The sequence below is a fragment of the Python bivittatus genome, unplaced genomic scaffold (assembly GCF_059951505.1).
Source record: "Python bivittatus isolate LINGU-HERP-01145 unplaced genomic scaffold, Pbiv_v1 ctg000020_np1212, whole genome shotgun sequence".
Lineage (NCBI taxonomy): Eukaryota > Metazoa > Chordata > Lepidosauria > Squamata > Pythonidae > Python > Python bivittatus.
The window spans coordinates 12,417,590-12,442,428 of NW_028277030.1; the positions used below are offsets into that span (position 1 = coordinate 12,417,590).

The 24,839-nt window shown below is 39.5% G+C and overlaps 1 protein-coding gene across 1 annotated transcript in view; it reads right to left on the reverse strand.

Annotated features, from left to right (window-relative positions):
• Window positions 1–4,709: 4,709 nt before the first annotated feature.
• The window catches only part of SPTLC3 (serine palmitoyltransferase long chain base subunit 3), a 91,701-nt gene continuing 71,571 nt past the window's right edge, over window positions 4,710–24,839 (reverse strand). Inside the window, exons 10-12 of the mRNA XM_088150461.1 lie at window positions 12,693–12,828; window positions 11,684–11,813; window positions 4,710–6,628 (exon numbers count right to left, since the gene is read on the reverse strand). Coding sequence (XP_088006587.1) covers window positions 6,515–6,628; window positions 11,684–11,813; window positions 12,693–12,828 — 380 coding nt within the window. The 3' untranslated portion in view covers window positions 4,710–6,514. The remainder of the gene's footprint in view (window positions 6,629–11,683; window positions 11,814–12,692; window positions 12,829–24,839) is intronic.

Genomic DNA, 24,839 nt, shown 5'->3' on the forward strand with positions numbered 1-24,839 from the left:
CACATATACAAGTCAACTGGTACAGGTAGTCCCTGGGTTAAGAACTCCCAGTTTAAGGACTTTAAGGTTAATTCTTAATTAACTTTAATTTTAATTCTTAAAGTTAAGAATGGAGCCTATTGTAGCAAAATTCAAGTTAAATACACAATGGTTCGAGATAATTACACAATACTACTTATACAATAATACTGTTCTGGCTTACATACAAATTCAACTTAAAGACAGACTTTGGAAGCGGAACTCGTTCTTAAACTGGGGATTATCTGTATTTTGAATATGTTCACCTCCTATTTCCTTTAAATATTTCCTATCAAAAAGTATTTGATTACTGACACATTTTGATTTCCTACTGGAACATGTAGAGATATATTTTCACAAATGGCAGAGGCTTGAGGTTCATCTGTACTTTTCCTTAACCATGCCTTGAAGATGCCCAGATAACCATTCTTTAAGACCATGTGTGACATAATAATGGAGGTGGCTAAGAGGTGGGGAGATGCAGACTCTAGTTCACCCTCAGTTGTGGAAGCTCACTAGATGGCTTTGGACCAGTCACTCTCAGCCCAACCTACCTCACAGGATTGTTGTTCTAGGGAAAAATAGGAGGAGTACATCCATCTATCCCTCCATCCAGAAATGTCCTTATGATACAGACTGTCTCATTCCCAGCCCATAACTGAAGCTGCCTAGCTTTTCATTTATTTGACTCCATGTTAAAGTGTTATCCATCTTCTTCCAGCAAAAGCCTTGCTATATGTACAGTTGTGGTATTTTGGTGGGAACGGTGATAATGACACGGCAGGGGTGGGCTTGACCTGGCTGTTATTGGTCACTTCTAGCTACTGTGGATACTCCCACCCAGTTGTTGGCAACTTCCCTCCATGGCCATTTTGGGTTGGGCCTGTCCCTGGGCAGCACTTCACTTCTTTTCTGTTCAGATCTAATGATCTCAGATGAGATTGCTAGATACAGTTGCCTATAAAAAGGCATACAGAAAGCCTGCATTGTGGAGCTGCCCCGGCCAAGTGAGCGGAAAGACCAAGAGTGTGAAAAATGGCAGGGTCAGCAAGGGAGAAGACGGGGGAGCAAGAGTGCACAGGAGAATGAAGAGCAGGGGAGAAAGATGAGTAAACTACAGGGTGAGGCAAGCAGGGTGAGAAAGGCCGAATGAGGGCATGACAAAGCATGTTGGGGGCACAAGCAAGAAAGGCAAGCGAATGAAAGTCAGACCGGTAAGCAACAGCAGGTGAGAAAGCAGCGTAAAGATAAATGAGCAAGGAAAGTGAGAGGGTAAGGAGGAAGAGCAAGTAAGAAAGCCAAGTGTGAGCAAGCAGGACCAAGCAAGCAACATGTGAGAAAACCAAGCAAGCAGGACGGTGTGAGAAAGACAGTGAGCGAGTTGACTTCTGATGGGTGGCTGAAGCCATGGGCTTAGCTATCCATCACAACTCACTGCTGTCCCACCCTGCATTAGGCAGTTGGCAAGAAGTCCACCCATTGTTTTCCTTAACTTGTCCTGCATTAACACTGCCAGGACAACGCCACTTGCCTGCCTGGTTGCCAAGAAGAGAACAGGGAGTGGTCGTCAGGACAGAACAAACGATACTGGCATATTTTTATGCTGGAGGAAAGGTTGTTTAAACTTGGTTGTCTGGATGTGCCCTTGGCCTTAGAAATCTTTTCAAGAGAAACTGACTTGCAAAATAATGTATTGGGGAAATTGGCATTTGTGTTATATGGAATTACAATTCTTAAATACTTCATACTGAGTGTATCTTGCCAAGTTTGAAAAAAGCCTGCAGGCTTCCAGGCAATTTTTGAACCCAATTTAAATGGCTGGTTTTAAAGCTAGGTTATGCCTCTGAGTACAGGAGTCTTGTCCTCAATAGTCTCCTCCTGCTGAAACTGCTTTGGTTTGTCCTTTTCAAGCCCCTCTGCTATCCTAGGTGAGACAGAGAAACTTCTTAGCTGTGGCCAATTGTTACTTTTCTGGCTAGTTTTCTTTCTTGCACCAAATAAAGCTCTTTTGATTTGATCAGGCATTTCAGATGTTTTATAATTGCTGTATTTGGACATTTTAAAATATTAAGGTTATTTTAAAACCCTCTGGAAGCATTGGAGCCAAGGAGCCAAGTGAAAAGTTTTAGCACAGATTGCACCTGGCCAAAATCCTCACAGTACATTTCAGGTAGCCTTGATGGATTTCTCTACCCTGGAGAGAGAGATTTTTTAAGATAGCAGTTTATATAATCTGATGCTTGAATAATACAAACTGATCTGTCCGCCCATCACTGTTATTAGATGACTATCTCCCTACATGTCCCCACTGTGATTAGGGTGGGAACCCTTCTGTAGCTTCTCTGCATTCTTATTTATGGCCCACTAAACCCTCTTGAGACCGTGCTACTGAAAATCAGGGCAAATTGGCACCTTTTCTTTGGTGTGATTTTTTTCCTTGTTTTTGGTGCTTTTATTGGGCAAAATACTTCGATTCCCACTTTTAAATATGTTAACTGAAGCAAAAAAAAAAAAAAAAAAGTTAAGTCACTGCATTTCTAGAAATTCTTTGGTGCTCTTTCAGTAGCGCAGAAAACTAGATTATGGTTACAACCCAGAAGAAGTTGCCCTATGAGCTAATTTCAAAATGTAGTGAGAGGCATTTGATACTGCGGCTGAGCTACAGATGTGAAAATCAGAGCAAGTGAGGAGAAATTAAGATGAAAGCAGCAAAACCAGATAAGATGACTGCTTTTCTTTAAGTTCACCATTATAGTTTTCACATGAATGGCCATACTGCACATGGGAACATAGAAGCAGATGGCTGTACAAAACATTTCAGAACTCATACAACACGCACATTTCTCCAGCTTCAGGCAGTGCAACTATGTACTGCACTAAGCCAGAGTCCTGCTTTCTTTGATCATGATCAGAGCATGTTACTCATTCCAGCATCTGCTCTTAGTAAACTTTTCCAAGTATAGAAATAGTAGAAAACAGGCAAAGGCAATTGCTGGTGGCTGAAGGGAATTATGGAAGAAAAGAGATTGAGAACAGGGTCTTCTGGAAATTTTATAGCTCTTGTAGATCACAATTCTTTTGTAATACATAGTCATTCATCAATGGCAGATTGTTCCTGAGATACCATGCCAATTTATACAGTACAGTGCAAAAGCTTTAGGCAGGTGTGAAAAAATGCTGCAAAGTAAGAATGCTTTCAAAAATATATATTGTAATTGTTTATCAATTTACAAAATGCAAAGTGAGCAAACAGAAGAAAAATCTAAAATCAATATTTGGTGTGACTACCCTTTGGCTTCAAACCAGCATCAATTCTTACACTTGCATACTTTGCACACTTACACAAAGTCAGGGAACTTGTAGGATTAGAGTCAGGTGTATGATTAACCAATTATACCAAGCGGGTACTAATGATCATCAATTTCATATGTAGGTTGAAAGACAGTCATTAACTGAAACAGAAACAGCTGTGTAGGAGGCTTAAAACTGGGTGAGGAAGAACCAAACTCTGCTACTAAGGTGAGGTTGTGGAAGACAATTTCATGTCACAGGTCATACACCATGGCAAGACTGAGCACAGCAACAAGACACAAGGTAGTTATACTGCATCAGCAAGGTCTCTCCTGGGCAAAAGTTTCAAAGCAGACTGGGGTTTCAAGATGTGCTGTTCAAGCTCTTTTGAAGAAGCACAAAGAAATGGGCAACGTTGAGGACTGTAGACACAGTGGTTGGCCAAGGAAACTTAATGCAGCAGATGGAAGACACATCATGGTTACTTCCCTTCGACATCGGAAGATATCCAGCAGTGCCATCAGCACAGAACTGGTGGAAACCAGTGACCCAGGTACACCCATCTACTGTCCAGAGAAGTTTGGCCAGAAGTGGTCTTCATGGAAGAATTGCGGCCAAAAAGCCATACTTCCCACATGGAAATGAGGCTAAGCGACTCAACTATGCATGAAAACATAGGAACTGGGGTACAGAAAAATGGCAGCAGGTGCTCTGGACTGATGAGTCAAAATGTGAAATATTTGGCTATAGCAGGAGGCAGTTTGTTTGCCGAAGGGTGGAGAATGGTACAAGAATGAGAGTCTGTAGGCAACAGTGAAGCATGATGGAGGTTCCTTGCAAGTTTGGGGCTGCACTTCTGCAAACGGAGTTGGAGATTTGGTCAGGATCAATCGTGTCCTCAATGCTGAGAAATACAGGCAGATACTTATCCATCATGCCGTACTATCAGGGAGGTGTGTGATTGGCTCCAAATTTATTCTGCAGCAGGACAACGACCCCAAACATACAGCCAATGTCATTAAGAACTATTTTCAGCATAAAGAAGAACAAGGAGTCCTGGAAGTGATGGTTGGACCTACATCCACAGGAGATCTGTGGTTAGTTCTCCAAGATGTTTGGAACAACCTACCTGCCGAGTTCCTTCAAAAACTGTATGCAAGTGTACCTAGAAGAACTGATGCTGTTTTGAAGGCAAAGGGTAGTCACACCAAATTTTGATTTGGATTTCTCTTCTGTTTGCTCACTTTGCATTTTGTAAATTGATAATCATAAACAATTACAATATATATTTTTGAAAGCATTCTTACTTTACAGCATTTTTTCACACCTGCCTAAAACTTTTGCAAAGCACTGTATATGACCAAGAAATGAACCAACTTCAAATATTTTAAAAATCACACAAAAACATCCTTTATTTTTTATACAGTAGTTTTAGTATGATGCACAAACATGGGCCTGTTTAGTGTTTCTCAAGTTCATTTGCCAAAGTGAACAATCATACAACACTGTACAATTCACTCCTCTTACCCTCCTATACTTTGGAAACAGATAGCCGATATCCTGGAATGGATGGTGGTCCATTTTTAACATTATACCCACGTTGAATTGTATTAACTTGAATAACAAAAATGGACCTCAAAACTAATCAGTCTTGTTTTATCCTCAAAGCTGCTTTAACAAGCAAGGGAGTCCCATACTGTAATTGCTATTCCACAATTTAATTGTTCAGTTCTTAAATCTAATTTTGCAGCTGTGTGTTAAGTGGATACCACAGTTTCAAGAACATGAAAGTAAAATACATCTGTGAAACAGAAACCTAAGCCATCTCTCGATCAGACATGCTTACAGTACCATCAGACTTTCAGAATGGCTTGTACCTCTCTCAAAAGTGACAGAAATGCCTTTCAATCAGTTATCTTAGAGTATGTGTGCACATATAGCTTCCTGAGACCTTAACTGTTGAGACCGGACAAAAGACAGTGGTATCTTAGTCTCATTAATCTTGGTCCCATTCATTTGGTGAAACAGATATGGAATTATATCCACCTGTTCCTTTAATCTCCAAAGCCATTTTCAAATCAACTGGTCATGTTCTTAAAACAGTTAATGATTTCAACCTTAAGAAAAAGATGGAGATATCAACCTTGCAAAGAAGAACATTCACCGTGGTCTCCTGTGTTAAGTGTATCTCACAGAAGTAGTAATGCGAAAGAATTAGCTCTTTCAACTTAAAGATGGCATGTACAAATGGTAAGATCTTTGAGGATTATATTCTGTAATAGCCTGAGTGTTTTGGTTCAGCAGTATGCTTACCAAGCCAATCAATATTCAGGGAGAAAGAAAGTAGTCTTCCAAATGCCACCTGCTTTTTGTATATTAGAAGGCTTAACACATTGCAAATGGGAAAGTGAAATGGTTATTAAAATTGTGCATGACAATCCTAAAAACCTCCTTGAACATTAAATAAGTAGCCCCCCCTTTTAAATTATGAAATAATTCAATGTATTATCAGTTGAATCTAAATTAACATTGTTTTGGCTTATCCTTGGTTATCAGTTGAAATATAAAAATGTTTTTTAAAATACCAAGCAGCAAAGATGAATTGTGGTTTTCTTCCTTTCTCAAAACTTTCTAACAATAATACTTAAAGTTATACAAAGCCATGAAGGACCATTGACTACCCCTGAATCAGGCTCCTGTTAATTCAGCAGGTCAAAGTATTTCTACTTGATGGTGGTTGTTTTTTTTGGCCTAAATCCTGGTAAGCTGCAATGGAGATATCCCTCTTCTATAAATGAAAGCCAATTTAACAAGATAACTTTTTTTCAGCTACTATACTATATTCCAAGTCATTTTTCAAAATAAGTGTAATCATAATTCATTTTTTTCAAACTCTGCTCTTAAAACAGGAACAAAGGCTGTCTAATAGCAACTGATTTAGTGGGTTAAAGTCTTTGGTGTCAAATAATAATAGTAATAATAATAATAATAATAATACTTGTATTTCTTGGTTAGAGAAGTGCAGCAATATTCTAGTCCTTTGCACACAGAGTCCAATCTGGTAAAAACAGACATGCAATGCTTCTCTTGGTTCAATTAACTGTGAAGCAAAAACTGTCCTTAGAAAAAAAGAAATGCATTCCTATTGTTGAGACCCCCATCTCCTCCTTGTAACATCATTATGGTTTCTCCATGGGAGGGAAGCTTAATCTTCAAGTTCAAAGCTTGTTTCATCATATAGTTCAGGACGAGATGACTTAGCATACCGGGAATATTTCAGACACAAATAATCACCCAGTTCATCTAAAGCATCCAGGACCTGAAATGCAATTTCAGTATATTAGAAAGACATACTTAGCATTAAAAAAAAAAAAGACACAAAAGGTCACGCCTGTTTCTAGTGTGACATTTAGTGCTGAACTGTTATGACTCATCCATTCAATTTTTTCAGAAGATCTACGGGACACTCTCATGTATTTGCAATTTTCCTATGGTCTCCACTGCTTCTATCTCTTTTCTTTCCTTGATGAAGTCCAACAATCTCCCCCGGGTTAGCTGAATTTAGCATGATTCTTGTCTTGAAAAGGCATTGTTTTGATAAGGGTGATCATGACCCTGCACGGGTACAACACACATTCAGAATAATCTTTGTGGTAGATACACTATTTTAATAACTTTATTTTTCTTTATCTGCTTTTAAGCAGCATTGAAATGTTTTTGGGGAGAAACACTGTAGGTGCATGGGTGTTTAATGTTAGTATTAAACTAAATTAAACACATCTGAAAAAGTGTTATAGCACTGTATCACTAGAAGACAAAGTGTACGCATACACTACATGCACCCCTGCATCTTCCTTGCCCCATCTCAGAGATGGCTTTTAATCCGCACTCAATCGTTACCGATTCTGCGGTGACTGCCTGGACGAGTCCCTGCAGTTTTCAAGGCAAGGTGTTTCGGAAGTGGTTTGCCAGTCCCTCCTTCCTAGAGCAGAGCCCAGCTGGCGAGCGCAGGAGGCGGGGTTTCCGTTGCTTCGCGCCTTTTTCGGGCGTGCGCGGCTTCCGCGTTACCGGCAACTGTTCCCGTCTCCTTTGCAAGGTGCCGCCAGCATTTTTCCTCCCACCGGGGTGAGAGTCCCCATTTATCTACTCCCGTAAGTTTTCGAGCTGCTGGGTTGACAGGAGCTGGGGAGGAAGCAGGAGCTCACTCTGCTGCGCGGAGCTGGGCTCGAACCGCTGAAGTGTCAACCATTTCTGGCCGGCAACTTTCAGCGTCATTAAGCCGCTGCGCCACTGCGTCCCCTAGAGATGGCTTACTGATCCGTTATTGAGGATTTTTCCTTACAGTGGACCTTCTACTACCTTGCCAGCCTGTGGCCGAGGCAGGCTGAATCTGGATCAAGGTGGTCTGGCAGGGAGGTGGTATTTCCCCAGGGGCACTTTTTATATAGACATTCTATGTTGCGTGGAGGAGCAGCTTGAGAGAGTCAGCACTGTTGCTTGGCTCCACTTGGAGGGTCGGTGCCTCCCCTTGGGGGCACGGGATTCTGTTCCCCCCGGCCATTTCTACTCTGGCCACCATAGTAAACAGAATCTTGCCAGCACCATGTTTTCCTTTCCTTTTTCTTCTCTTCTGTGAGAACACTGACCTTGTGGAAGATCAACCACACATCTCCCAGGAGGTCACACAGTTTCTGCAGCACTCATGTGGGAGAAAGAGGAAAGGAAAGAAAGCTGGACGGGGGAGGGAAATCTGGTCTAGCTGGTAGAGTTTGCACAGCACTTGTTTTAATAGGGTTTCATTCCGGGAAGTATCATTGACAGTAGGTGTTTGAAAGGAAAGGGCCTGGAAGAGGCCTCTTGTTCTCCTTAAAAGGTAGAGGCGATACCCCAAGAAGACCAACTGCTGAATGAACCAATTGGAGCAACTATAGAGGAATGACAGGAAGGAGGGACAAGGAGAATTGCTCTGCTCAGCACTGTTTGACAGCCTTTGGTGGGAGGGCTCAGGAAAGGCACTGGGGGGAGCTCTGCAGACCAGAAGACGCCGTCTTACAAAGCAGGAAATACAAATGTCTGTTCTTGCTGCAGGGGCTATTTTTTCACAGTCCAGAACAACCAAATGCGGCACAGAAAGTATTACTATCTCTGCAGGCAGCCATTTTATCTGACATAGTGTAAAAGGACTACCATGGAGACAGCAGTTTTGAAAGTGAGTTTTATTATAGTTCTGAAATCCTAAAGGAAAAAAAAAATCACCTTTTCTTTAAAGTATTATATGGCTGTAGCATTAATTTTTAAAAATTACAAATATGTTTTTGGTGACTCACTTTTTAAAACGATGGTTCATGGGTATTTTCTTCCTGCTTCGGAGACAGGAGGAAAGCATATCCAGGAGGGTATGTGGATGACTCCCTCAGTTTGCAGATATTTCATAGAGATGAGAAAACCCTTCTTACATCCTTCCATTTTAGGAAAGGAATAAGGATGGTTGGGATATTTTTAATTAAGTTAAGACCATGTTATAGCTCACAGCCCTACTGTGTCCATTTTCTTAACATTCATTTTTATTAGAATTTTTAAATACAATAAAAGTATGAAAAATCAAACGAAAAATAAGAAAAAGAAAAGAAAACCCCCCCAGCCCTACTGTGTTCAAACACTTTAAAAACATTATATGGGTATACTATTGATTTTTTAAAACTTACAGATACTGTTTTGTGACCAAAGCATATGCATGCCTTCCACACAAAACTAACAGCCAAGTAAGGCAATTCCTACTGATTTTAAATTTTAATTAACAGTATAAAACTCAGGGGCCTTTTATTTTCAAATTACTGCAAAGAACAGGTCCTGAATGTCTCCAGCAAATATAAAATTCTTTAGTGTGCTAAGTTGGAGGGCCTTATAGTACATTGCATTTCTTTAATGAATTAATTGGATTTGGGGCAGTGTGTTTTCCAATCTTATTAAACATACTGGGCTTAACATCAGTAGTTATCTTTCAAGAACAAGCAGAAGAATAACCAAATCAGAACATTCAACCATTTGGATAATAAATTCTTAAAAACTTTATTTAAAGTTCGGAAGCCTCCTTCTTGCAAGAAGGAGAAGGCCAAGTGTGATTTGGACAACGGGTGGGCGTGCAGCTGTTTTGCCAAGGGCCAGGCTGGGCGTGCCTTGTCAGCAGCGGAAGTAAGAAGACAGTGAAGGTCAGCTGGGGTGGCTGTGGCTTTGTGTTGAAGGGCTGGGCTGGAGCTTCCTGGGGTGGCTGCAGCTTTGTGCCATGCTGCTGGGGCTTCCTGGGGCAGCAAGGCCAGCAAGGGCAGGGTAGCCAAAAGGGCAGAAATGGAGGGGGAGATAGGCAGGTGGGGGGAGTTGAAGTGCCCCTGCGGTTTTAAGTGTGGGTGGGCTGCCAAGTGCCTGAATTTTGGTCACATAATCACAGGGGCGCTGCAACGGCCATAACTTTGGGGACAAAGCATAACTACCATTTGTTCAGTGCCGCCGTAACTTTGAACGGTCACTGAATGAATAGCCGTAACTTGAGGACTATCTGTATAACCATACACAGTGCACAGTGTAAAACCATCAACAGTCTTAGTGTGGCTACCAAAAAGCTGTTACCAAATTGTTTTTTTAAATATGATATAAGAGGGAAATATTATATATATATATATACACACACACACACACACACACATACTGTATATATATATATATATGAATGACTTGTGAATAACCCATATATATATATATATATATATGTACAGATACACATACATTTACTGTTTAGTTAAGTTTAAATGTAAATGAAATCAAATTCATTTTTTGTCTTTAGTCCACTACTTTTTGCAAGCCTCATCCCAGAAAACTTACATACATCTGGTTTAAAGCACTATTAATATGAGAAAGTTTTAAATTTTTTGTTTTGTAATTTGCTTATCTGTTGTTAGCTATCCAGAATCATTTTATTTAATATGGGCAGCCATACATGTCTTTTAAATCAAGCAAGCAAGCTGGCTTGTTTTGAAAGGGAACAGAACTTATTTTAAACCATCATCTCTAGTTCTAATGTACTGAGTATCCAACCATTACGTAAAGTGAAATTAACCTAACCCAAGGAGGGAAGAGCAGGAAGCGCAAGGGATTGGCTATGCATAAGCTTGTTCCACTGCATGCACTACAAATATATCTTAATCTAACCATACATGCTTCTCCAGATGATGGCAAAGAACTGACTTTTCCCCCAGACTGACAGGCTATGAAGTCCACAGTCCAATAGTCAAGTTTATACAGGTGGTCCTCAGTTAATTACCACTTGCTCAGTGACTGTTCAAACTTGCGATGGCGCTTAACAAGAGGTACTTACAACTGGTCCTTGAAGTTCCAGCCATCCCAGCACCCCTGTGGTCACGTGATCGTGATCTGGGTGCTTGGCAACTGGCCCAGATTTCCAACTGTTACAGTGTCCCGCAGTCATGTGATTGTGATTTGTAACCTTCCCTGCCAGCTTCCCACAAGCAAAGTCAATGGGGAAGCTGGCAGGAAGTCAGAAGTTGCATTCATGTGAGGTCCTTACTTAATGACTCACAGTGATTTGCTTGATGATGGTAACTGGGGACTGCTGGAACTGCTGTCGCTAAGTGGCGTGGTCACATGACATTGTGCTTTATGACCAGATTGCTCAGCGATGGAAATTCTAGTCCCAATTACCATTGTTATGCAAGGACTACCTATATAGCTTACTCCTCATCAGAAGTCAGTCCCAGTAATTTCAATGAGATGATCCTCTACAGGCCTTCTTTTGGAGGAATAAAAACATAAATAATTGGTCTTTTCAGACATGGGTAACTCATAATGTTAGAATGAGGGGATATTAAAATGAACTAGACAAATACTATCCCTTACACATATTAAGGGTAAGTCATAAATTCCACTAATGATAAGAACACAAATATACAATTTATTTTTTACCAATCGTCCATAATTTGTCAATATCTACCTTGGCAAGTTTTCAGGATTTCTAAAGGGTATTGCTGTTATTTTTTACCCCATCATTCATAAAATAATATATACATCTATACTTCTGCTCCTCTTCCACTTTGCCAATTTCAGAGTTCTGTAAAAACCCAAAACCTGATATAAGCTGGTTCAATTACTGCTTAACCTATACTTCCTGTCTTCCTAGCAGCAGCAGCAGCATATTCAGACATTTCTAATTATCTAATTTAAAGACTCCCAAGGTTCCATGATCAAATGAAGAGTAAGCAAGGCAGGCATTACAAGAGACAATGAAGAAGGGAAACCTAGTGAGGCTTCTCCCAACCTTCTCCAAAAAACGTAGTTCATTTTATAAAGCTATCTCTGTGCTTACCGTATCTAACATCTCCCGTGTATGAGCGGCGGACACACAAAACCGAGCCCTGGATTCTGTGATTGGGGTAGCTGGAAAGCCAACTACAACCACACCAATGTTTTTGGTCAACATGAGTCTTGCAAAAGCCCTGAGTAAGGAAATGAGGTGAAACAGAGCTTATTTTCTTAAAACCACATTATATTTAAAAGAACAAAGATATAAAACTGCAAAAATAATACTGAAAACATATACACATTCTGATGGTATAAGAATCAGTGTTAATAAAAAATCCTTCCAACAGCATTACAGCTACTATTAGTTCTTTTTTGAATTATAGTGTCTGTGTGATATGGACATTCTAAAACATTTGGCACATTTAGTACACTTTAACAAATCAATGGCATATGAATGAACAATAAGAGGCTTCAGGCTCCCACTTCCCTTCCCCATGCATACTTGCTTGTAGCAATCTACACTTGATAAGTTTTATGTAATTAAACTGTCCAATTGTGGCTTCCACATGCAGTAACCAATCATTTCTGACTCCTCTCCAGAGGATCCTTTAATAAATGTACTGAATTGGAAGCTACATTACTCTATCAATCAGTCAATCAATCTATCCCTCCTCCCCCATAAGTAACCTTAATGTTGTGCCAGATTCCTGAGCATACACTTTTACATACTGTATATCTTTAAAAGGCTACTGATAAGCTCAGTAAAAAAGGCCTGTCCTTTTTTGGAAATGCATCCCCATTGGACGAAACTCTTTTATTCAGGCTGAAGGTTATTCATTACTGTTAATCACCTAGCAAGTGAAAGCTTACTCACTGCTGAAATAATATGACAAATGAAACTTGCAGCCTGTCCTTCCTCACAAGATTGGGGGAGGGGGGGCTACAGTTGCTACAGGCAACTGATTATGTTCCTCTTGTTACAGCTTAAAAAACACACTTGTGAAATGAAATCTGAGTTTAAAAATGATATTCTGAAAATTTTGCAGTTTTCTGAGCAACAAGAATTAACTTACCCAACTTTACCAGGTAGGTAAAGGAGTAAAGGAACAACAGGAGAATCATCATTGCCATAAATAATGAAGCCTAATTCGCGCAATCTTCTTCTGAAGTACCTTGTATTTTCTGCTAGCTGATTGATTCGTTGACGTCCTGAAAGAATGAATGAATTACAGAATTCAGAAAAATCACATACTGTACTTGCTACCTCAAGACAAAAACAGAAGTCTAGATATTTAAACTACAATTGGTCCAGTGAACAAAACACTTAATCTGAAACAAATTAGGAGCTAATCAGTTCTGAAACATACAGTGTAAACAGTAAAATGGATTCATGTAATTATTCCTAACAAACAAATTTGCTTAAAAGTATTAGGCAAAACAGTGGTGATAATGAAGCCAAGTGAGGCAGACATTTAAACCTGCTGACTTTTAAAGAGGATTCAGCAGTAACATAAGTATGAAGAACAACACATTTTTCTCCTTCTCAGAACTGATTTCCCATTTGTCCAATCATTTTTCTGCATGTTTGTTTCAGAAATTAAAGAATTTCTAGACAATATGTGCTTAAACCAACTGTTTTAGGGAAGAGAAAGAGTGGTGGTAACAGAGAAGTTCCATGCCCTGTTCCACAGACTTCTTTTAATAGAGAGAACAAATCTCTCCATTGCTTGATATTTGAAAAAGGGAAGAAGGATGAAATGATTGCCTCATTTCAAGGTATACTTTTTTCTTTTCAAGAAAACAGTGAATGCTTCTCAACTCCATTGAAAAGCACACTGGAAATATTCAGATTTAGATGTTCAGAAAAAATCCTGACCAGCCATGACAGTTACCATCTAGCTCTATATTGCTTTAATACAATAAACCTGGATATGTTAGGATATCCAAATCTAATCAAATGTGATCTCAGAACCACTGCCAGGTCCAAGGACACACATACGTCTCCATTCCAACATGCCTGAACCTTGCGCTAGGCCAAGAATCATCTATCCTTTTGGAATGTGAGAAGGAATTTGAAGGTGCAAGGCAATAATATTTCATCTTATTCAATATTCAATAACCTTCAATACTGTACAGCTGAAATAGATTAGCTGAACTTGTTTCCAGGACTGCACTGTCTCTTACAGGTGAAAATACTGATCTGATAGAATTGTTGCTATTCAGTCACTTCCAATTTTTTGTGACCCAGTGAACGTCATTTCACCAGGATTGTCTGTCAGTAGCTGTTTCTCTAAATTCTTGTAAACTCATGCATATTTCATCACTGATAGTGTCTAGCCACCTGGCTTTCTGACAGCCTCTTTTTAATTGCCTTCAATTTTTTCAAGCATCAGGCTCTTTTCCAATGACTTTGCATTATGTATTCAAAATATTTGAGTTTTAGTTTACTATTTTTCACCAAATGCTTCCAGTGAGCAGTTCAGTTGTCCTTGTCCACCTGTGGGCTGGATCCTTGCCCCTCCTAGCTTCTTTGGATAGCTGGGGGGGGGGGGGAGTTTTGTCCTGTGGATCCAGGAGGTTGTGAATGCCTCTTGTGTGAGGACTTGATGCCTTCCACTCTGAAGGAAGTGTTGGTTTGTCTCTTCTTGAAGAGACCCTCTCTGGATCTATAGGTTTTGGATAATTACCACCTGGTCTCCAACCTTCCCTTTTTGTTAAAGGTTGTGGAGACAGTGGTTTCGGGACCAACTATGGGGCACCCTAGAGGAAATGGATTACCTAGCCCCTTATCAGTCAGGGTTCAGGCCTGGGTAAGGGACAGAGACAGCATGGGTAACTTTTGCTGATGACCTATGTCAGGATAGAGGTATATCCAGGTACCTGGATAGAGGTAGTGTGTCTGTCCTGGTATCTTGCTGGACCAGTTAGGGGGGTTTGGGGACTGGGAGCACTGTTTTTCAGTGGCCAGTTCCAGTCAGTGGTGATCAGGGAAGAGAGATCAGCACCTTGGCTGTTCCCTTGTGAGGTGCTGTAGGGTGGTCAGTTCTCTCCCGTTATTTAACATCTATATGAAGCTGCTGGGGGAGATCATCTGGCAGTTTGGGGTCTGGTATCACCAGTATGCTGACAACATCCACTTGTATATTATGATCCCAGGCCCCACTGGAAATTTTGACATCTTATCCTAGTGCTTGGAAGCTGTTAGGATCTGGATGGGAAAGCACAGGCTTGAACTGAACCCTAGTAAGATGGAGCTACTGTTTGTACATTGGTTTCTCCCATGCCCCCTTGTCTCTGGATGGAGTTGCACTGCCCCTGAAGAAGGTGGTCTGTGGCATGGGTGTCCTTCTGGACTCTCAGCTGCTGTTTGATCAGCAAGTGAAAGTTGTGGCCAGAGGGACTTTTGTCCAGCTGCAGCTGCTATGCCAGTTGTGACCTTACTTGAGATGGGAGAACTTGAATACAGTGGCTCATGCTCTCATCACCACATGCATAGACTACTACAGTGAGCTCTATGCATGTAAAATGTTAAGGAAGGTGTTCTTGATGGAAATAGACAAAAGGGGCTGAAATTTTTTAAAGTTCAGAACAGCCAGGTAACATTTGGAAGTGGCTCAGGGAGACGACTTCTTAATTCACTGAAGTATAAGGAAGAAGAGGAGGTACAACACAGTCAGACTTGCAAGATTCTATAATTATAGCCAATCTCATTAAAATTAGTTGTAGCTTTCTATGGAGTTGATTTTCTGGTCTGGTCTAACTAGTGCGGCTGAAGACATGGGGCTGCCTCTAGAATCACCTAGAACCTTCGGTTTGTGCACAGTGCAGCGGCCTGGGTGCTCATAGGTGCTTGCTGGTGGGCACATATTACACTCATTTTTCAGGCCCTGTACTGGCTTCCTATCAGCTTCCGAGTGCAATTTGATTTTAATCTATAAAGCCCTTTATGGCTTTGCATTCCATTACCTTCAGTGGAAGTATCTCTCCACTGGAATCGGCCTGACCACTGCAATCATACTGGGAGAAGCCCCCATTTTGGGAAGGTCAGGGAGACTGAGGCCCAGATGTGTTGTTTCTTAATCAATGGCCCAGCCCTTGGGAATGGCCTCCCACAAGAAGTGTATTTGGCCCCAACTCTGGTCACCACCTGGAAGCTTCTTCCAAATGCCTTTTAGAGTTTAGGTTTGCCTATTCTGTTTTATTTTATAAGATTGTCATTGTTACTGTTTTTAAGTTTTGAGCCATTGAGAGTTTATGTACAATCGTAATGGGATATAAATGTGATAAATAAATAAATGCATTGATTAATTAATCTTGGCATCTTCCTTTACCAATTTTGAACTGTTTAGTTGCTCTGTACTTCAGTAACCATTTGCTTCCTGGTCATCAGATAAATTATTCAACAGGCAGATGAGGTGGCCTGGTATATGTTTTAGGGCTAACTATAGGTTGTGGTGAACATAGTAGAAAGCATTTGTATAATCAATAAAGTAAACATAGTCATTTTTTGGGAATTTGCTTGCCATTTCCATTATTCCTGGGATGCGTAACATTAGGGTTGTGCAAAGCATTTCTGGTGTGAAATCTAAAATACATACATGCACCTGTATGTAGAGACATCAGGGAGCAACTTCCAAAGCAGCTGCATGAGCTTTGCAAAAGATATGGCTGCTTTAAGTATTCAAAGAGAGGAGCTTTATTTGCACTCTGCCTGTAAAGCACCTCTTTCTAATGCTTTGCACGGTCATAATAGCTTTATCTGGCTCAGCATGTGTCTACCTCTTGCTGATAGGTGTAGATAACTTGCTGAACCCCATTCCTGATGAGGATCAGGGATTGTAATTACTTGCCATGGATAAGGAGTTTTAGGTAAGTGAGTTATAAGCCAGCATTAAGTCCCTGCCCTTTGTACACTGCCTAGTGTTGCACATGTGCTACACTGATAATAACTATATAACAAAATCAGCACAGAGAATCATTTGTGGGACTTAGCTTGTGAGGCACAACAATACAATCTTGGTTCGTGCACTAAGATCTGTAGGGTACAGTCAACAACATTCAGAGCCGAGGCTATCTCTGAAGATTATTGTGAAAGGAAAGGGCAATTAACCTATGTAAGATGTCCCGAGCATCTCAGAGAATGAGCAGGATAAAATGTGACAGATATGGAAAATTTATATACTGCTCTAATACACAGTAGACTAAAGTATTCCTGAATCTTTCTGTAAAGCAATCTAAATAAGATTAAGATGAGGACAAGAAATACATTGCACTATTGTGATTGGTCCTGAGTTTTTCCACTCAAATCTCTTTAACCTTGAATTCAGTTAAGATCTCCATGTCATATGACACCAGTAAGATTTTACTAAAATTGATGATGATGATACCACTAGAAGATACACATTCTAGAATCCAGGAACAACACAAATGGACAAAGTTAGTTTTGGAATAAATTCAGGCCATTTATTAAAAAAAAAACTATTTCTATTTTTCATTGGAGATAAATGTATTTCACCTTCATTTGACAATGCAGTATTCTTGCTAGCTTTTTCATCTTCTAGGAGCCAAGAATGTTTCTGCTGGATTACTTTTAATGTTAGCTGTTAAACTGACCGACCTAAGCATATGTTTGCAAGAGCTTACAGGCTGCCTGTGCACATCACACCCCGAGAGTGCCTGTGGCAGCTCTGAACTTTTTGAACAGCCTTGACTGAATGGCTGTATTTCTCTTTAAGGATGTCACTTTGACAACTGCCATCACTGTGAAGCATTTCGTTCTTTCTAGAGAGGCAATCCACAGGCACATCCCGCTCCACCCTGGCAAGAATTATTATTATTTTACAATGTCTCTGTTGTTCTTTGTAATTAGCACTTCTCCTAGGCACAATTTCAAGCCAGACTATTTGGCATTTCCTTATATTGCATTTTTGATGTTGTTATTTAAAAATCAGTAATTACTACAATCTTGGTCATGCTTCCTTTCATCCACTTTGGGTTGAGACATAAGGTACTTAACATCTTCTGATTTTTGAAGAACTTATAGGCCACCAAGACAAGAGCTACCTGGGGCAGTTAAGAGACAAAAGTTCTCTTATTTCTACTCTTTATGCCTGTGTTAACTTGGTCAGTGCATGCAGCTCTTGAACGGCTGGGAGGGATGTTTAAAACCCCACTCCCCAAAAGATAAATCAGAGTGACAGCAACATTTTAAACGATGTTGAAATCTAATTCCAAGTTTCTCTCACCACAGACTTTACTAGCTAGAGACTGCTTCTGGAAATTGCAGTTCAGCAACATCTAGAGCAGTGTTTTTCAAACTTTGCCACTTTAAGATGAGTGGACTTCAACTCCCAGAATTCCCCAGCCAGTCATGCTGGGGAATTCTGGGAGTTGAAGTCCACACATGTTAAAGTCACCTAGTTTGAAAAACACTACTCTAGAGGAGTGTATATATGTTTCTTCCACTACTAAACTACTCCTTGAAGGAGTCTTACTCACAGAGAACTGGCATGTTATGGATAAAGCTAAGTTGGAGCCTGCACTCCTAACATGAATATCTCCATCTTGGGTTGCATTCTGTCATGTCATATACTGGTTGGGGTGGGCTGGAGGTGTATTTTAGGAACATCTTGATAGCAACTGATTAGACTGAGATAAGAATAGTTTTAGCCAGAAAATCTATCCTTAAGAGTAACTACTATCACACTCAAATTATACTAAATGAATCAGAAGGATATTTTCCATGCAGACAATTGATGATATTCCTAAATTAAAATTAGGGAGGCAAATGATAGAAAGTAGTTGGTTGGTCTGCTGTAGGAGAATTACTTTGCATTTCAGTTTTCTCTTCCTCCATTCTGAAGAATGGAATACTAATCTTTCAAATATGATGGATGGTTTAAGATAGTACCCCCACACATCAAGAGATTCTTCCAACAATTAACTGGTAAGTACACGCTAATGCACAGTTCAGACATCTTGGTGCATACTCCCTTCTCCCACCTTTTTCTGTATTGCTAAAAGTCCTAAAGTATTGCATACTAGATGCATATATTCTACAGCAACTAGCCTTCTATTAATATTATTGCTGAAAGTAGAGAACTACTGTTTTTTATCAAAAGGTAACCCATACAATTGCCCTAAAATGGATTATCAGTTCAAAAACATCATACCTGTTGAAGTGACATGACATACACTACATGGTATCTAACAACACAATCCCAAATATACCTATACAGGAGTAAGTCTACTGAATTCAAAGGCTTTTTCTTAGATAAAAGGGTACAGAACTGCACCCTCAATTCTTGTGAATGTACCCACAAACAAGTGAGATGCATCTATCGACAAGATCCAGATAGCTACGTTCTATAGCAGCCTTCTTTAATTAGGTCCCTTCAGATGGGCTGAACTACAACTCTCATCATCTCAAGCTAAATAACGTGCTGGTTAAAGATGACAGGAATTGTATCAAGCTGGGGAAAGCTCTTCTAAAAACCCCCAGGAAGCAGCTCAAATCTGAAAGATGGTAACTCAAGCAATTCATGCCACATTTTAATAATACATCCCTAAACTGCAAAAATATAGACAAAATTGGGCAATGATTTACCAAGAACTAAAATAAGTCTAGGGTTTTGTTCTTATAAAAAAATATGGTTGACATGTATTTTTTTTTCAGCTAGGAAGTTTTTTATAATGATACTTTGGAATTATTTATGATTTAGCTGAATTAAAGAGAACAACAACAAAAGCCTATAAGGGACATATGGAATAAAGGAGCAAGACAGTTGCCATGATGTTACTATGCTTGACCCCAGTAGTTAGCATGTGCAAGGATGTGGTCAAAAATAACTGTTCTGAAGTATGAATCTAGGGCAACCACAAAGGAATCAAGGAGCCCAAATGTCACATATAGTACCATAAGGGGCTCGTTAACCACAAGTTCCCCTTTTCCAGGAAAAGAACTTAGTCTTAGAAAACCACTGGATTTACCAACCTAAAAGTTGTAGATACTTGGAAATTTCCACAGTTACCTACTGAAAGCTGTCATGACATTGCTCTCTTTGCTACATCTTTATGATCCTGGCTTACTTCTTGGCTGCCATCCATGAATTGAGTCAAGAACCTTATATTGCCTATTATTGGATATTTGCTGTGCCTGTGGGATCTTGCTGTTTGTAATATAGCTGCTCATTATTCAATTCTTGTCTTATTTTTGCCCCCAGACCCATCATCTACATCCCACCTAAGGTGGGATCTAGATGTAGATCTAGAAGTAGATCTCTTATGAGCTACCTAACAGGTAACTCACACGAGAATCAACTATTGCAAGCCCATGGTTGAGATGGATGACTGGTAGTGGGGGTAAAATAGCCTTCCAGTCTTTCATATGCTGTGCTACCTTTAAAAAACAGAACCTGCAAGAAAGATGCTAATCTTTACTCCAGCTGAATGACATCTAAATGAAATGATCTGCTGAATGTTCCATTCATTTATCAAAAGTGGGGAGATTATGGAAGAAATTAAGCAATTTAGAGATTAATAGCTGTTTTTAGCATAGAGCTCCTGAGTCCCTGGGTTAAGAATGCCTGGTTTATGGATGACCCATAGTTAAGAACGGAGCCTACTGTAGCAAAATTTGAGTTAAATACACAATGATTTGAGTTAAATATGCAATGGTTTGAGTTCATTACACAATACTACTTAAACAGTATTATACAATAATACTGTTCTGGCTTACATACAAGTTCGACTTAAGGACAGTCCTTGGAAACAGAATTTGTTCTTAAACTGGGCACTACCTATATAAATCATGGGCAACTCATGATTTACAAGTAAGCAAGCACATAGCATAGCTTCAGTTCTGTATTAGGGAGTAGGCTCAAGAGGCCAGACAGCAACAGCTAGCTGAAGGCTATGGTTTTGCATTTCACAGGTACAGCATAGTGTGTCTATTTTTGTCTTTGGTCTTCTTTGTAACCAATCATGTTTTTACACTTCTATAGTTCCTTGGTGCTTGATAATATTTTTTTTTCTAGGCAGATATTCTTATTGATTCTTGGGTCTCCAAATGGCTCAATCACTTTTTCTATACTCTCTCATATTATTCCCATGTCATATCTATCCACCCATCCATCCACACACCCACCATTCTGGAGCATAAACTGGAATTACCATCAACCTATGGATTCCTATTTTCATGCACCTACAACAGATGCCACCAATTTATACTTTCTGGCATAAAATTTAGTTATTTTTTTCAAAGTTAAATCTATACCATCTCCTCCCACATATATTTGTCAGCTCCATAAGATCTGACTCTAACAGATCTGAATGAAGGCTAAATCTCTTCCTCTTTCTCATAGTTTCTATTTTTCTTTGTTTCAGTTCATTAATGATTTTTGCTTTTATTGTTCTTAGATTCCATGTTGCAATCTCCACATGTCAGATGGGCTATAAATACTGACCTCTGATGCCTATCATGGTTTTGATTTTCTGAGGCTTTCACATTTTTACCAATACAAAGCATAAATATAAAAGCATAAAGCATTTATGAATATAAATGTAGACTAGGTTATATTTGTATCACATTTACATTCCCTGTTAACAGTAAAGGTAATGCTGGTCAGTTCTGACAAATTTTGGCTAGTATGCCACAAGCGCAAGCAAGCAAACATGCTCATACTTTCTACGCTTCCTAGGATTTCCAATTTAGAAGCTATATTACAAGCCCACTTATTGTTGCCTCTGTCCCTCTAACTAGGAGGTAAATGCAATGTGTGTATGTACACACGGACGTGCATGCACACACACAATGTCACATAGGCAGGCAATTATTCTTTAGAGTTGCCATTCAGCATCCTTGTGACAAATTCCTTACATTATATAAACTGTAAATAGCTTAGCCATTTCTGCAACAGATCTAAAACAAAAGCAGCTGTGTCAGAGTAACCCCACTTAAGTCCCCCCAATTTTCCTGTTGCTAATACAAATAATAGCCTGGGATTATTCTCCAAAATTCATGTGCTATAACATGTACTTAACATGTTTAAGTACAGTGAAAAGCTTACACAGTCAGGCTGTCAAATTTCAAAGAAAAGGTTTTTTTTAAAATGTTGCTTTAAAAGTTGAAAACAGTATAAAATTAAATATTTAAAATTGCATTTTCTCTTAGGAGATCTTCAGAGAAAACAGAGAATAATGACAAATGCACATACATAAGAGATCCATGTTCCTGGTGGCTACAGCAAATTGCCCCAGTTGATCTGAATTTACAAAGAGGCAATTGTCTAACATGCTTTCCTTTAGGTTGTTCTCCTTGCTCTATGTCAAAGCCTTATGTTCTGTCCTGAGCCTGGCTGAATGTTGCCTTTGACTGATGGATAGAGAAATGTTTCAAAACTTGTTGATGAATCAATGTGTTTGGGGCTATGTAGGTACCAAATTGCAGTATGTATGAATGTGTGTGTGTGTGTATTTATTTATATCTCTGGAAAGAGTTGGCTTGTGAATCCACAGCCATTCTGTGTTGCTGGGAGTGCATCTAAGCCTGTTTTTCCCCATCCAGACCTGAACAGCCTCCAGGCAAAGGGCCAGGCCCTCCATCTCATCTCCTGCCTGAATTATGCTACTTGTACTCCCACGGCTGTTTTCTGGCTTGCTCTGTTGATTTGTTATGAAGGGTACAGCGTTCATGTGTCCCTGAACTGTCAACATTTTTTTTAAAAAAAGCCAATAAAAATCCTGTCATCATATGTCCCTGATTTAAACAAACATGAACAGAATGGCCTATGGCAAAAGTAGCTTTAAACATGAAAAATTGTGGGCAAGCAATGGGAAATGTCTCAATAGAGAAAATATGCTTTCATTGCAAGATCAAAGACATGACTTCCCTTTTCACTAAGATGAGGTCTCAAACTTATGGCTGTTGGCTGTATCTGCTCCTTCAGGTCATTGTGCATCCTGGCCCTGTCATAGCTAGGTCCAGGGCCTGCTTGCACCACCCCTGCTGTAGCTCCTCCTTGCTACAGCTTTAGGATAAGAATGGCTCCATGTGTCAGCAGAGCACACTGGCTGGTGTTAGTCTCTTGTCAAGGTACTGTCACAGTTAGGGCTAGGGCCTGTCAGCTTGCTGTTAGTAGCTTCATTTTTTACTTCTGTATTAAAGTATTAAAAGACTTCAGTGCTGTGGCCCTCAAGCTAATGAATTAGATCACATGTGGCATTCATGATGATTCAGGTCTAAGTCCACTGAACTAGAATGAAATTGCATATACCCTAACCCTTTCATAGGAGGGAAAAAATTATCTTAGTTACTAACTTCAGGGTTGTCATTTAATAACTAAAGCTTTCAGATTACATGTGATTATTTCTCAGATTTATGTACTTACAAATTTGGATATTAGCACTTTAATGGAGGAAACAAATGAAAAATTGTAGTATAAACTCTGAAATATATTTACCCAATTTTTAAAAGATCAAAGGAAAATTCCCAAATTCACCCTAACGCAGGAGAAAATGAAAAGCTTTAGTTCCACTATTATGCATCATGTCACCCCATTTATTCTGCAACATTGTTCTACCCACTGTGGTCATCCCACCACTGAGGTGGCTCCTTTGTGTTACATATATCCAAGTGGTGAGAAGTACCATTGGCATTTCTACCAATGGAGGAGAGTACAGTGGAAATGTAAAGTATTGGGAAAAGATGTCATCATACTTGGAGAAGATCTAGTAAAAGAAGTGACATTTAATGTAATCAAGCTTAACTTATTTTTATTTATTTAATTCCATGCTGCCTTTCAGTACAGAGCATTTTTGGAAGCAGCTCACCTAAGCATTTAAAAATCAATATAGCAAAGAACCTCTACCAAAAGTTTAGTAATGCCTTATTCCTATTCCACAGCTTTAATATTTGCTTTAATTGTAATGATATAAGTAAAGAGTATATGAAATCAAAATACAGGCTATGTGCAGTAACCCAGTGTAAGATGCCCATATGTTATCAACCAAAAATACTTCAGCCTTCCATCTTACTGCCTTACCCCTTCCCTCCATCTTCAAATTCAAACCTGCCAACTGTTATTTCCTCTGAAACTCTGATGCATTTGACTCGGGCTCTTCCCTTATGGGTGAATAATCATTCAAGAGACATCTATGACCAAGAAAACCATCAGGTAGCTGCATACGAAGCCATCTTTTCAGCAGCCCTCTTCTCCCAGTTAAACAATGTTTCCCTAAGATGTCTGTTTGGTACCTACCTTAATATATTTTTGGCACAAGAGTAAAACTTTTCTATTCTTGCAGGATTTGAAAACTGTATGTTTGTGTTACTGTGGTACATTTTCAAACAGCTTTAATTCTTTGAAGTTTATTTCAAAATGTAGAAAATAATTGTTCCACTATATTGTGCATTAAGAACTGAGTTATTAATGGGCACCATACTTTAAGCAGGATTCAGAGAGTGAAAAGCAATGCAAAGAAAGAGTAAGCATGGTTAGACTTAAGAAAAGATGACAGACACAAATATGAAAGAACTCTTCAAGAAAATGAAGGAGGGTCATGCAGAAGGACATGACCTGTCCTGTATTGACCCAGAGCACAGGATGTGGAATATCAGTCTTCAGTGTAACTTAAGGCAGACTCCAATTCAATATTAGGAAGTTTTCTAATAGTAAGAGCAGTTTGACAGTAGAACCTGGGAAACTGATCTATTCCACTTTGCTAGATACATACAAGTTGAGGCTGGGTAGCTATTTGTTGGGGAAGCTCTAGCCTGGATTCCTGCACTGAGCAAAAAGTCAAACGTGATTGTCTAAATGGCCCCTCCCAACTGTATGGTTCTATTTAGATTTCTGCATTGCTGGTTATTATGATATATGATTATGCTTCATTTTAAATTAATTTATTGCCATGTTGCTTGACTGAATTTATGTATAAGAACTTTTGGATTTTCTTTGGGCCATTCTTTGTACGTATGCCTAAGAACCTCTGCTAGAGAGCAAAAAAGCATAGCAAAGAGCAGAAACCTGAAATGACACTCTTGAAAAATGTTACATTTTTATGGCAAAACATTTAAACATGTCTTGTGGCTGTCTGAGACATAAACAAAAGACACTAAACCTCTTCTCACACCAATACCATTGTGAACAGACACGAAGGAATCATGAAGGGATAATGTATATGTTTGATAGGCAAGCAGAGAAGGAAAGAGAGACTTCTCA